The sequence below is a fragment of the Cynoglossus semilaevis genome, chromosome 10 (assembly GCF_000523025.1).
Source record: "Cynoglossus semilaevis isolate Cse_v1.0 chromosome 10, Cse_v1.0, whole genome shotgun sequence".
Taxonomy (NCBI): Eukaryota; Metazoa; Chordata; class Actinopteri; order Pleuronectiformes; family Cynoglossidae; genus Cynoglossus; species Cynoglossus semilaevis.
Window position 1 is genome coordinate 5,636,138 of NC_024316.1, and position 13,808 is coordinate 5,649,945.

At 38.1% G+C, this 13,808-nt stretch overlaps 2 protein-coding genes across 3 annotated transcripts in view; both read right to left on the reverse strand.

Moving 5' to 3' along the window:
• Nucleotides 1-13,808, reverse strand: part of snphb (syntaphilin b) — a 1,167,912-nt gene that overhangs the window by 707,400 nt on the left and 446,704 nt on the right. The gene's annotated exons all lie outside the window — the stretch shown is intronic.
• The window catches only part of ctnnbl1 (catenin, beta like 1), a 36,283-nt gene continuing 25,065 nt past the window's right edge, over nt 2,591-13,808 (reverse strand). Inside the window, exons 14-16 of the mRNA XM_008318383.3 lie at nt 8,504-8,641; nt 8,025-8,097; nt 2,591-2,729 (exon numbers count right to left, since the gene is read on the reverse strand). Coding sequence (XP_008316605.1) covers nt 2,641-2,729; nt 8,025-8,097; nt 8,504-8,641 — 300 coding nt within the window. The 3' untranslated portion in view covers nt 2,591-2,640. The remainder of the gene's footprint in view (nt 2,730-8,024; nt 8,098-8,503; nt 8,642-13,808) is intronic.

Sequence of the window (13,808 nt, forward strand, 5' to 3'; positions counted from 1 at the left end):
ATTATTACCTGGAGTGACTTTGTGTGGTCTTTTTATGGGCATGGTCACGGATGTAAATGTCTGCTGCATGTCAGCTGGTCTTTTCTTTTTTCCACATTTGAAACTGAGGAACATGTTGGTTCAGGACAGCAGTATCCAAACTTTTTTGGATGCGCAATTCTTTCTATAGCCAGCCCATGTAAGAGACACATATAAGTGGAAAAAATTACCATTCACAACCACATTCATAGTTATGGTTAATTTAGAGTGAGCAATTACCATTATACCATTTAACTGTTGGTCCAAGAATATAAAAAAGATACAGAGATGACACAAACAAGCTGGAAAGACCAGCAATATGGTGATCACTCACAACTTCGTCTATTGTGTGGCCCCAAAACTCACTCATAAATGTCATTTAATTATACTCACAACTTCGTCTATAAACTCACTCATAAATGTCATTTAATTATGTTCCAGATTTTTACTGAGAGCAGGCTAGAGAGATACATGATCATGATGATAGGTTAACCAGTAATACTAGACAGATACATCCACAGATCCAATGGTCTTTAACAACTAATCTTATTTAGAGCTAAGGGAGTAGCTGGAGATACATTCTGAAGTGTCAGTTTTGATTCACAATCCATATATCACTCTTGACAACTCCATTGACGTTTGGTAGGTGGGATAGTTAACCCAGTAACACACATTTAGATTTACCCCATCACAGATTCATGCTTACATCATTGTTAAAGCTAAAGAATGGATCTTTTGAGCCCAGACCCAAAGATGATGTAGGGCTTAATTTCAAGGCCTGAGAGGCCAGTGCACATCAAAGCGTTAAATTGCAATGCCCCTGTTTTGTACTTTTGCCTGTCCCTATGCTTACTCAGTGACAGAATAGCTTCTCCCCTCCTGCTCCTTGCAGCCCCCGACTAAAGGAGAGAGGCCCAGAGCACAGCGGTGCTGTGTTTGCACTCATTCATTCGGAAAATACAATTATTCTCCCTCCCCTCGGCTGTGAAATTGCTGTACAACTGCTGTTAAACACGCCACAGTCATAATCACTGATAAGAGATGCATGGGGCCCAGCCTCCTCTGCCAATACAATATGGAAACGATGCCCTGCTGCTCTACCCATCTTGTTACTGAGCGATATTAGTTTCCAAAGACACTTTGGAAACGCAGCAGACGTGACAGCTGTCAGTGAGAGACCCACCCGTTTCACACCGACACCCCTTCTTCCTGAGTAGCTCATGGACAATAATCAGATAATAATGTTTAAACAGTTTAAACTTAGAAAGATAACAGAGAACAATATACATGACAGTTGTAACCCTTAGGTATCAATTGTTAAAAATAAAATTAAGCAGACAGTGGGTAAGAGGGTCATCTTAAAAATGTTATTAAATCACTGTTTCTTACCAAGGTTTCCAAACATCTGGCCTGTGGACCCACCACATTCAGCCTGTGACTAGATGTGAATAATTTTTAAAAAATATTGGAAATTTGGAATCTAAGAAAATTATTTGGTTGGGTATTAACGAATAATGAGGCACTACGAGTGTTTTGCACTATAGTATTATACAGTGTTTATATTAAACAAAACAAAAAAACATAAGACACTGGTGTTTCTCTTATGAAAATGTTAGAGACACCTGCCATAAACAGAAAAAATACTTTCAAAACAAAGGCACATTTCATATATCAAATACACATTTCGCGTTTCATCAAATTTGTCACAAATTTCATGTATACAGTATCTTGTTTGCAGAAGCATTTCTTGCGATGGCTGCTGCCTGAGCAATAAGACAGAAGATTTTATTGTGTGCTGTTCAACCTCAACACACCTCCATAGTGACAAGTGACAGTGAAAGAGCTGCAGGAGGCTGCTGAGATCCAAGTGGGTGGACTCAGACAAATAAAGAAGGATCTGTCTTTGTGTGTGTGGATTGGAGCTGCAGATATTCAGCTGCTTTGTTTGTCTGCATCTGTGCAGGATACCTCAGTGTTAAAGTGTAGGTGTAAAACAGATGAAGTGCAAAGGAGATTATCAACAGCCCGTCCAAGGTTTACGTATTAAGTCAATAATCAGACAGACCTAACATAAAGACAGTATTTTATAATCAAAGATTTATTAGAAAATATTTATACAGCCTTAACAAAAATGGTGGAAGATCTTGATCCTGCAGTGTTACAACACCACAGAATGTTAATAAACAGCACTGCAGCTCTGAGCTTAAATCTTCAATATTCTGCTCCCACTGAGTTTGTTTACACACACAGTCTGCTGTGGATTTTAACAAGTCCCTGATACACACAGGTTGTCTACACTGGATTAATAGGATTTGAAAAAATCTGTTTCTCAGATAAATAGATTGATGCAGAAAAAAAAGAAAATTGAGGTGGGGTTATCCAAACTACAACATTCCTTTACAAGAAAATAAAAGATTTTTTTCTTTTTTTTTCTCAGATTGCTGCTAGTGTTAGACTCCTGTTTAAGCAGACTTTTAATGCATATAAACATCCTCAGTTACCACATGTTGAAGCAAAACAAATCAATGGCTAAAGGTCGCAGTCACCACTGATACAAAATCAATGTTGCACGCAGAATTTCGTTTTTTTTTTTTTTTTTTGGAGGTGTCAGAGGACATGCCATTAGAAGTTGTCCATCAGGTCCATGATTCTCTTCTGTTCGGCCTCTTTGAACTCATCGCTCTTCCCATCCCCAATGCTCTCTGCATACTCTGCAAAGAACAGACATCACAATCCTTTAAATTTGAACTCGTCCATGGTGACAAATGTACTGTGTTTACAAAATTGTCCTGTTTTGAAAAGGCAACAATTAAAAAATAATCCATTCTCGTCTCTAAGTTGTCCCTAACCCTAAGTTTTATATGTTTTCATAACTACATTCTTCTTGTTTATAATGACTAAAAACCTCATGAACACATTTTGCTACCATTCCTTGTTGGTTTCTTGTTCTTATAGGTGTAAAAAATATTGTATCTATATGAAAAAGGTTCATACTTGGGTTTGATCATTTCTGGGCCAGAGACAGTTTCCGGTCATCGCTTTGTAACAACTCATACGAGAAACCATTTCCTTTGAAAAATGGCCATCATATCGTGAGAAATCTCAGGACAGAAACAGACTCTGTCCTCTGGCTGTCAGCAGTTATCGGTCCAGGTGTTACTGTGTGGTGCCCATACTTCATCCAACACTTTGGAGCTCTTTCTTCATATTGTGCTTCTGTCTCCTGCACAAGGCTTCTGAGACCGTCCAACAGCCGATTTGTGAGTCTAATGCGAGAGAAAGCTGAAGGCTGTGGCTGCTGCGGCCTCGAAGGGGAGCAGGCGTTTGCTCCGTCTCTCAGTCTGCCTCAAAGGCAGGGATTACACATTAAAACCCAAGAATGTCAGAGACAGAGAGATGAAAAGACTGCCTCTCACACAGGGGAGATGTGACTGAGAGGGGAGGGCGTTCTTGACATGAGACCGCGGGGTTTAATGGCAACATATGGCTGTCAAACACACAGGCGAGAAATGGCATCAGTTTCATAACTACACATCTGGCTTCCCTTTTATACACTTAATGGAGCTTAAATAAATCTGACCTGTTCATTACCAATATCAATGAAATGAATGGTGGGTCATTGTTTTATCTGAAACCTTTCTTTATATTTATGTACATCTGCTTAAATATATGATATAAGCAAAACGTATAAGTTAAGAAATAATGAAAAAAAAAGATCTAGTATAAACACATACATTTTTCTTACTTTTACATTGCACTCCAATTCAAGCAGTAAGTTACTAAGTTATTTGCTAGTGTAAATAATTGTTGCATTAAAATAAAATTGTATTATATCTATTATAAATATTCAAGTTTATCAGCAGTGTATTTTAGGCAATAAAGCAAGAAGCAAGAAATGAAAAAAAGTATAAAAGTGAAGTTATGATTCAAATGTTGTTGTATTACGTCTGTAATGGGAATTTGGGAAATTAATGCAGACTTTCAAAAGTGATTTTGAAGAGATTTAAGAAAAAGCTCCACCAAAACCACCACATCTTTTATCTCTGCTCAACAGCCGACAGGAGGAGTCAGGGCATGAAGTGGACAGATACGAGTTTAAGTCAGAAGTACCATCATTTACACTGGAGCTGTGAGGACAGCAGAGCCGGACAGCACATGAATCTTTGCTACAAATACAAATTTCCAGGTGGGCTCAGAGGAGAGGCAGTTTGACAGAGGAGCAGCACAGAGGTCACTGCATCACTGGGTTTTCTGAGCTGAGCGGGGAAAACCGCAGAGCTGGGAGTGAAGTCATAAAAGTGAGTCCAGCTTGGACGTGGGAGGTTTGAGCGAGTCGGTTTGGACTTTGGGAGAAGTAACACATGGCTTCAACCCAAAGTTAAATTGCAGCAGGAGGAATTTAAATGTGATCCCTGGAGGTGTGTGGGGAGAACTTTTTTTCTTTTTCAAGGAGAAATGCAAAATTCTAAGGTTAACTGAAAAGAAGCTGGTTGGAGGCCGTGGAGGGAAGAAATCTACAAAGACATGAAAATCTACAGGCTTTTTCACTGTATTGCCTGTCATTATAAGTGTGTGTGTGTGTGTGTGTGTTTCAGAAGCAGTCAGCCACAGAGACAGAAAGGTCAGAGATTCTTTGACTCTCTGCAGAACCTTTTCACTGGCATGCTGGTTCTCTGTCCATCTGTTACCACAGCAACACAGCAGGGGAACAACACAGTACTGAGTGAGGCCATTACTCAGGTCAGTGACTGGGACTGATCTGCCACCACTACAAGGAGAGTCATCAGGTAATACATTCCCTTTATTTAAAAATAACTGCATTTTGTCCTTTTTTGTTATAGACCATAGATAGATATTAGACAAAAGTTGGGGCAAAAATGGGATAAGGGCACCAGATTATAGCTAAAGGTTAGCCTTGAATGGCTAAAAGCACATAGTAATACAGAGATTATATAAAATATATATCCCTTAAAGCACCAAGTCATTTAATTTACAATAGGACGACAGGTGAGGTTAAAGTGGTGCAGCCATAAATGGTCATAAATAGTTACTAAATCAGCCTAAATCACTGCATCACATTCACAATTACATTAAAAAATGTGAAATAAAGCTCCCTAAGATGGTGTTTTTACATAATAAGGTGGAAAAAATGATCAGTTAATGCGCTTTGACAGGGAGGTGTGTGCTTTCCACAGAAGTCAAAAGTGTGAGTGTGACTGCAGTAAATGAGTGCGTAAAGTGTCACTATAAAAACAGTGGAAAGGACACCTTGAAGACACAAAAATACGCCAACTAATTTCAAAGGTTACATTCATCCAGCCATCTGTTGAGGTGTTTACTTTGGCAGAGAGGAAAAAAAAAGGCAGGATTCACAAGGAGCGGCCCTGCACAGCACAAGAAGGTCAACATTTGTCTCATGTCACCAACTATGTTCTGCTATTATATGCTTTGTAATATAAATGACGGGGCTGTCGAACCATTACAATTTTTCATTAGAGTTATGACAACTGGTTATGAATGCTGGTATAATTCCATATACAGTGCACCTCATTTAATACATTTGTGGAAATGCTTCAAAAATTAATGAAGTATTCATTGCAATTAACACGAAAATTTTGAAAGGTACCAATGTCATGATCGTAAGATAGCAAAGGTTTCTAAGGAGCAAGACCTCACTGCAGACATTTACAAGCCAAATGAAATCAATTCTCCTCTTCTCAGCAAACTCCAGTCATTAAGTCTGCATGCGCTTAACCTTTCTTTTCTGTAGCTTCACTTTGACCCAGTACAGTAGTTAAATGTGTGGCCTAATGACGTAGCGAGGATACACACACAAAGCACAGCGCAGCAACACATACATGAATTTGTTAAATGCGTACACAAAAGCACATGACAAAAAGGTGGGAGTTAAGATGGTGCAAGGACAAGTGTACTCGGTGTGATCATGAATATGTATCAACGTGCAGACATGTACGCAGCATGTAAAACCACAGAAGGGTGAAAACGAATGCGCATTAGATATTAGTGTGAAACATAAATATGGAGACATGCTGAAGGCACAGATTTACATAGGTACAGCTTCCGTACGTTCACACACACACACACACACACACACACACACACACAGAGAGAGAGAGAGTATGGTAAATGTGCAATACCATGCATGACAGATGACTTTATCTAGAGAGTTACATGCCACAGAGCTGAAGGCTGTGTGGACGACACATCATCCTGCAGCTCCTCATGCCACGGTGATTCATGGGGAAGGAAAGGAAGGAGGGAAGGAAGGATGGAGGAATGGATTTGAAGCCAGGAAGAAAGGAACACAAACTGACAGAAAACAACTAAAATCACAAGATGAGCAGAAAAAAGTGACTGATGGACACAGAGGAAAACAGAGGAAGTCCGCTTCTCTGCTGCTTTTTATTTAGCCTTACACTGCTATCAGATTTGAATTTTATCTCTTCTGTCTGTTTTCAACATCTCTTTCTGTCTTATTTAACATTAAAGAAATAGTTTGTTTTTGACCATTATTTTCATTATATAAGATAACTTATTTAAAGATAACATCAACTATTTGATCTTTATCTATTATATATATTATAGTATAATATATATAAGGTTAGTAAAGCAAAGATCACAATAAAATATTTGTAATAAAATACATAAATAATGTATTAGCTTTGCAAGTCCATTTTTGCATCATTTTAAACATAGAGAAGCTTAGATTTAACATCACTGAATGTTTATGCAAATCAGCTTCTACATGTTCTGCGTATGGTTAAAATACTGACAAAAACAGCTGCAAAAATAAAATATTAAAGTACGTATAAAAAGAAGCAATGATGTTTTTTTAAAAGAACAGCCATGGCTTCATTTCACTGCAGGTTTTTCTATTTCTACTACAGACCAAAATCATTGAACTCTGTGTCAGTGTATAATAGAGGGATGTATGAAACCAACAACTAAAAAAACAGTCTTGTTTTAAGAATAAGTTTTACCAAAAACACACTCTCTTAAAAAAAACCCCTAGAAACTTCATTCTGACACCAGGCTCTAAATTTGTCCAAAAGTCAGAGCGACATTATTCATGGTGTTTCATTACATTCCATCAGAAACATTTTGACAGGCAAACAGCTTCTGCCTGCTATAAAATGACAAAGATAGTTTCAGAAAAGTGATTCAGCTGACATGTTTACCCAAAAGTGTTGCTTACTTGTCAGAGTCCGATTGTTTTTCTAAAAGTGATGCGAACTGTTTGAAACCTACAGAGTTTATACTGTTCTTTTTCACTGTCAAGTACAAGCCTTTTTAGGGGAATTTTCACTTAATCATTAACAAAACTGTTCTATAGTGACAGAAATGTGTGCATGCCTACACATCATGATCACAAGGATTTGGAGTCAGAATATCGAGTGACTGTACAGTTACGTAAAGTTCCTAACATCACAATTAATCTACGTTACCAATGAACAGTGGATTTGCTCCATGTTTTTTGGACACAATTTGTATTTTGTCATTCTCCACCCAACGATCATAGAAACAAAAACTTTCTGGCATCTTGATCGGCCACACACACTCTTGTCTACCACCCACTCTCTTGGGGTGACGTGACACAGGACAACAAGTAATCCTGTCACAAACGTGAAGGCTCATGCGAATCCCAGCAGAGAGAGCAGTGTAGTTTGCATTTTTGAAAAATATTTTTTTCATCCAACTTATTTTATTTCTCTCCATTAGTATGTGGTCTAGTGAGTCAGACTGCTGGGAAAATAAGTTAAAAATTCGGAGCATTTAGACAGACTTTACGCAAAATTTAAGCATGTTTCAGGCCCTAAAAACGCTACATTCTTCAAGGATCTCAAGTACCTGTACGAACCCAGAATCTAAATCCTTAACCTTACATTTAAAACATGATGTAGCAATTATTTACACTATTTTTTTTATTACTTACGTGGTGTTTGTCAGGAGTAAACGCTGCAGGAGATAATAAAGATGTTACTCACCTCTCATTATGTGCCGCACTATTTTTACTGAGCCTCCCCTCAGGTTGAGAATCTGATGGACTCTTTGTTGCAGCTAAGAGGAGATGAGAAAAAGAACCGGTTAAATTCTGACACAGATTTGTCAGGACTCAAACAACCTGTGGTTCGCTGATCAAGACGCTGTTAGTATATTTATATTTTAGATGTCAATTCAGCTCTTTTATGCTCAATTATCTTTGGACAGATTGGAGACGAGTAAACAAATTTAAATAATTAAAAATCCTACTTTATTTATACTTCATTCCTAGAGCTACAGGTGTATCTGAATCCAGTCAAGTTCAGAGTAGTGAGTAATTGATCCACTCCACTGTCGATCAGAAACCATCTGACATCACACATCAGTCTGTTATTGTCTATTATTGTCCAATCAACATTATTTATTCTGGGCCAACCCCAAAAGCACAAACCCAAAGTCTCTGTGTCAGTGTGTGTTTGTGAACCTGTGAGATTCCAGAGTTGCTAATCTCCACCATGATGTAGCAGATCAACTGGAGAACAAACAGTCCTGCGTCCAGACGTCGAAGGTAGAACTCGTCCTCCATGCTGTCGTCCAGAATCTCCCCACGACGGACCATCTCCTGCAGGAAGAACATGTCCAAGAAGTCTGAGTGAAGTGGACAACAACTTGAAAATATATTCTGTACCAGTTTTGTCTTTTTTATTATTAACACATATAAAAGAAATCTGACGCTGGATTTAAACTCTGTTGTTTCTGTCTTTCCCACCAATCGTTTTTCTCCATTGATCACACAAAGCAATCAATTGATTTCAGGACAAAGCTGCGAAACAACAAAAAAATATAGACACACACACACACACACACACACACACACTGGCATAGTTATCCATCTTAACAAGGCTGTCAGCATGCCAATAACACAGTGCTGCCAATAAGCACACAGTGCACATTAATCATCATTAGAGGGTGAGGAACGGAGCGGAGGAAGAGCGAGAGGGGAGTCTGGAGGGAGAGTCACTGGACAATAACAAAGAAAAGTGTCACTCAGCTTCACCTCGGTACTACAGCAGTGGGGACACACACTACTACTGTGTATTTTATTTTTGCTATACAGTATCCGTTAACCAAGATTCATTAGTGCAGTGAGGAGACTGAAGCAGATGATGATGTATTTGCTCACTGGTAAAACAAACATCTGTTGTGACAGAGGAATTCACATAAAAGGATTACGTGCATTATCTATAATCTTCTCGAAGCTACGGCTTTGTGCAAAATCGTCGTTTTTTTAGTAAGTCTTATTATAATTTGTTTACACAAGAAGAAAGGTATGAATATATAAAAAACAGTAGGTTTTTTCATCAAGACAGAGTTATCCAATATATGACATATCAAACATGGGAAAGCTAATTTACTGCAGTACATGTACTGTACATACATCATGGTAATTGACAAAAATGATGACAACTGATACTAACGAAAACAAATAGTACTTATGATACAGATGAAATGTAATACACACATAGGAACACCAGAAAAATTTTACAGCACATTAATTGTTTTTTTTTTATATATTGGAACTATGTGAACTGTGTTGTCCTTGTCAAAATAAATGTCTATTTTAGCATTGCACCTTGAAAAACAAACAAAAATCAAACCTCCAGAAACAAATAGACTTAAATAAGCAATGGAAAATGTTTACCTGAGGAGAACAATAAGGCCACATAAGTTGACTGGACATTGAAATGGTTTATCTAATTTGGCCTTTCACATTACTCACTGAATTTCTTAACATCTTGCTGCATTTTGTATTTATTTTAATGACTCAAAGTAAAACGAAAAATGTCTTTGAGAAAATGCTTTTGGGAAACAACCTTTGAGCTAGGATATAAAATAAGGTAATACTGATAATTAAATTTGTAACAGAGCTCACAGCAAAGGATAAAAACAATACACCACCGGAGCTATTTCAGAGAGTGTTCTCTAAAATACTGGTGAGCATGTCGGTATAAAAAGACGGATGCTAAAAGCAGGGTCTCATTTAGAAGACAGAACAAGAGAACAGAGCCCTACTAAAATTCAAGATTGAAAACAAGGTAGGTAACTAAAATAAGAAGCTTCAACAGACACTGGATGTGTTTCACTGGTGTCCTTTGGGTAGAACATAGGGCCAGTCTTTCATTTTATAAAAAAAAAAAGATTTATCACATCATAAAGAGGTATTAGTGCCTTGCTGTCAGCTAGAGCCCATTAAATATGCAAAAAGATTAGAAAAATGAAACAAAGCTGTTGAATTTTAGCTGTGATTCCTCTATTTTCTCGTAAGAAAAGAAGATTATCTCAGTTTCCAGGACAACGTAACTCATTATTCTGGGACAATACAGAACCTGGAGGCAAATTTCTGCAATCTAACTGCAGCAGAGATACTACACACGCAGGATATAGGCCTAACACTGTAACAGATAGGAGAGCGTACATTAATGCGACCCCTGAGGGACAATTAACAGAGACTGATCACAAACACACACCAATGACACACTCATGTTCTCATGTTGAATGCTGAATGCTTTACAGAGCAAATCTACTTCCTGTCATTTCCGACTCTGCTCATTGGACACTGGATAAAAGTGCCGCAGGCGTTTTTTGTAAGGACGACTCAATTACCACGTGTTTCCATTACAGTCCCACTTTATCAGCTGCAGAGAAACGGGACTTTATCTGAAATATGTGAATCCATGTGACTACAGCCTGCCTCTGAGATGTCTGTACTGGGGAGATTAGAAAAGATACACAGTAGTTCTTTACTGGTGTGTGTATGAGAGAGGAGAACATTTTCGTTGTCTCTGTATTTTATTGCATTTTATCCCTCCTGTAAAATTTCCTCAGGTAAATTATTCTGAAAAAGTTGCAACATCAAAGGAACAGAGTAAAGAGTACTGACAACAAAGTCTATGTTGGCTCTGTTGGACTTAGTGGGGGATCCGGTAACTAGTGGAACCATATTTAAAACATATTTCAGGCTAAATCCAAATCTAATATTTTGTAAACATGACATTTTAGTGCATTAAGTTAACAGGTTAGAAATGTAGAATGTTGAAGAATGTCCAACCACGCTGGGTTGTTTTTTGGTTCGCAGTTAACCCCAACCGATTCACACTTGAGAATCAAAGTCCATCACAAATCAAATGTGGTCTTCACTTAAAAAAACATAAAATATTGCGGTATTAACTGGTGTCTTGTCCAAGTCCAGCTACACTAAGACACGGCAGACCAAAGCAGGCTCTTGGATCTGTCCACAGAGCAGAGAAGCTTAAACAATGACAGGTTCATTAAATATTTATTCCTTCTGAGCCCTGAAAGTGGACGCGTGAGATATTAAAACCCAGTGAATGCGGGCAGGGTGGGCAGAATTCATTACCGAGCAAAGACTTTTGTCCACTTTTGAGTCCTGACATTGCATTCTGACATGCTTTATTTCGTGGCAGCACAGTCCCTCTGGGCAAACAGCAGGCAGAAGAAAAGAGGAAAGAATAATGCTTTTAAAGCAGGGATTGGACAAGTCAATTACTGCAACCTCGGGGGAGGCTGGGCCGCCTGGCTACAGTACAGACAAAGTAATAAGCAGCAGTTCTCACTTGCGGTATGGCTACTGTAACTTAGCTGGTGTGAGTGTGTAAGTGAGTTAGTAATGTAGGCTGTAGGTGCTGTTCTGTTCCTCTTGTCTATGTATCACATGTGTCTAAAGTGTTTGTATTGGTTTGATTATGTGAGTCCTTAAATTATGTTTGATTTCTTGTTTGGAGTGTGTGTGTGTGTGTGTGTGTGTGTGTGTATCATTCAAGCTGTTTGTTATTCATCTGCCTTCTCTACAACAGGGATGGTCACATGCAAAATTAAAGTTATTTCTTTGTCAGCACTTTGCAAAAACCCACTGTGACTCTGTGTGTGTGTGCGTATGTTTGTGAAGGAATAAAAAGAAAGGAGTCCTCATTAGAAACAGAGACCAAGAGGTTCATAATGAGGTAAACTTTCAAGAAGGAAAGAAGAAAAACCAGACAGACACAGCTTTGTTAAACAGGGAGACACGCTGATTTGAAGTTTGGATCGTCTTCATTAAAAAAACAGCAGCCTTGTGCTTTTGGGTTGTGCATCAATTAGGAGTGTGTTCATAAAGTGGGACAAAGCAAAGCAGCAGCGATACAGGATGGGAGGAAGAACATTACCGACCTCCAAAGCTGCCCAGGAAAAGAACACAAGGTGCAGGATATCTAATCATATCTGGATGAAAGAGGCTAACCAGTGAAGTGGTTGTGATTTTTGTAGTAAAGCATATTATTGTGCTATTTGTGAAATGTCACTTATAGCAGTGTTTGTCATGCTTCAGTTCACGTCTGCCATTTGGGAAAAACAAAACCAGATTAAATCCAAATCCAACAATCTGCAGGACTGTCATTTATTTGACTGCCAATTAATCCAATTACTTTTTACAGTGGTTTATTTGTAGTTTACACAGTATATGTATTTTTTTCAGTGCTACTGTTTTAAATTAAACTTTTATAGAGTAGACAAGTAAATGTTTTTGTTTTTGAAAACATACATTAATCTTTCTAACTAGCTAATTCAAAAATTAATTTTAACTTAAAAAATTACAAATACTAATTCTTACTCCTTTTCTAATATGTATTTCCATTAGTTGTCTTGTCCTGTTTTTTTTTTTTTTTCTTTTTTGGTCTTCATATTCAAAAAACTTCAATCAATCAAACAAACAATCAGTCAGGGAAGACAAATAAAGATCATCTAGAGAATAGTTTGCAATAATGAAAAGATAACGTTAGAGCTGCAAAACAGGCAAAAGAAAACAGAGGGCAAAAACCAGGGGACACACAGAAGAATAAAGAAAGAGAATGTGGTAATTACTGGGAAGCACTTAAATAAATGTCATTGTTCTTTGGACAGTCCTTTAGGTCACAGAAGCCAAACTGATCCATGAAGTGTGCAAACATATTCACACACCACAGTATGTTACTACATGTTAAGACAGTATAGTGCACACTTCGTTGCAGTGAGAAGTCTCTCAGCCCATTTTGGTGCATTTAATAAATCTTGCTGTGCTGTCATGAAAAAAACCCAAGAGCACAGCAGAGAGGTTTTATAAGACAAAGGTGGAGAAAAGGGAAAAAGGAAAAAATGGCAGCCACATGGAAAAATAGGAAAAATAGGAAAAAGGAAGAAAGTGGAAAATGCAGGGGATAGATAAAAGGAGAAGACATTCAAAAGTACAAAGACTTTGGGTGAAAAGAGTAAGAAGGCTAACTGGATAAAGAGCAAACACAAGAGAAACTGGAAAGTGAGGAAACAGAATTTTCTGTTAGAGAAAAACAAGACAAGGAGAAGTGAATAGGAGGAGAAAATAGGCCATGTATAAAAGCAAGAAAAACAAGATGAGAAAGGAGAAGACGCCATTAAAAAATGTAAAATAGAGCAGTACGGAAAAGCCGCCTTAACTAAGAGAGAACAGGGAGGATAGAAAGATAGAAGATGGGAGGAAAAATAAGCAGCTTATTAGAGGCGCTGGGCGGCAGATTCAGAGAAAAGCTGCTGCAGCTTTTTCACTGCTATCCTCCTGAGAAATCTGGGGATAATATGTTGCAGAGGAAAAACATTTTGGCTGCCACCTCTTGAAAACAGGTTTAACTGGGGACAAACCAAAAGGCACAGAAGTGAGGAAAAAAATGCGACTACAGCTGGCAGCTGATTTAGCTGAGGAGTTGAACAGATCTCAGTTGGCA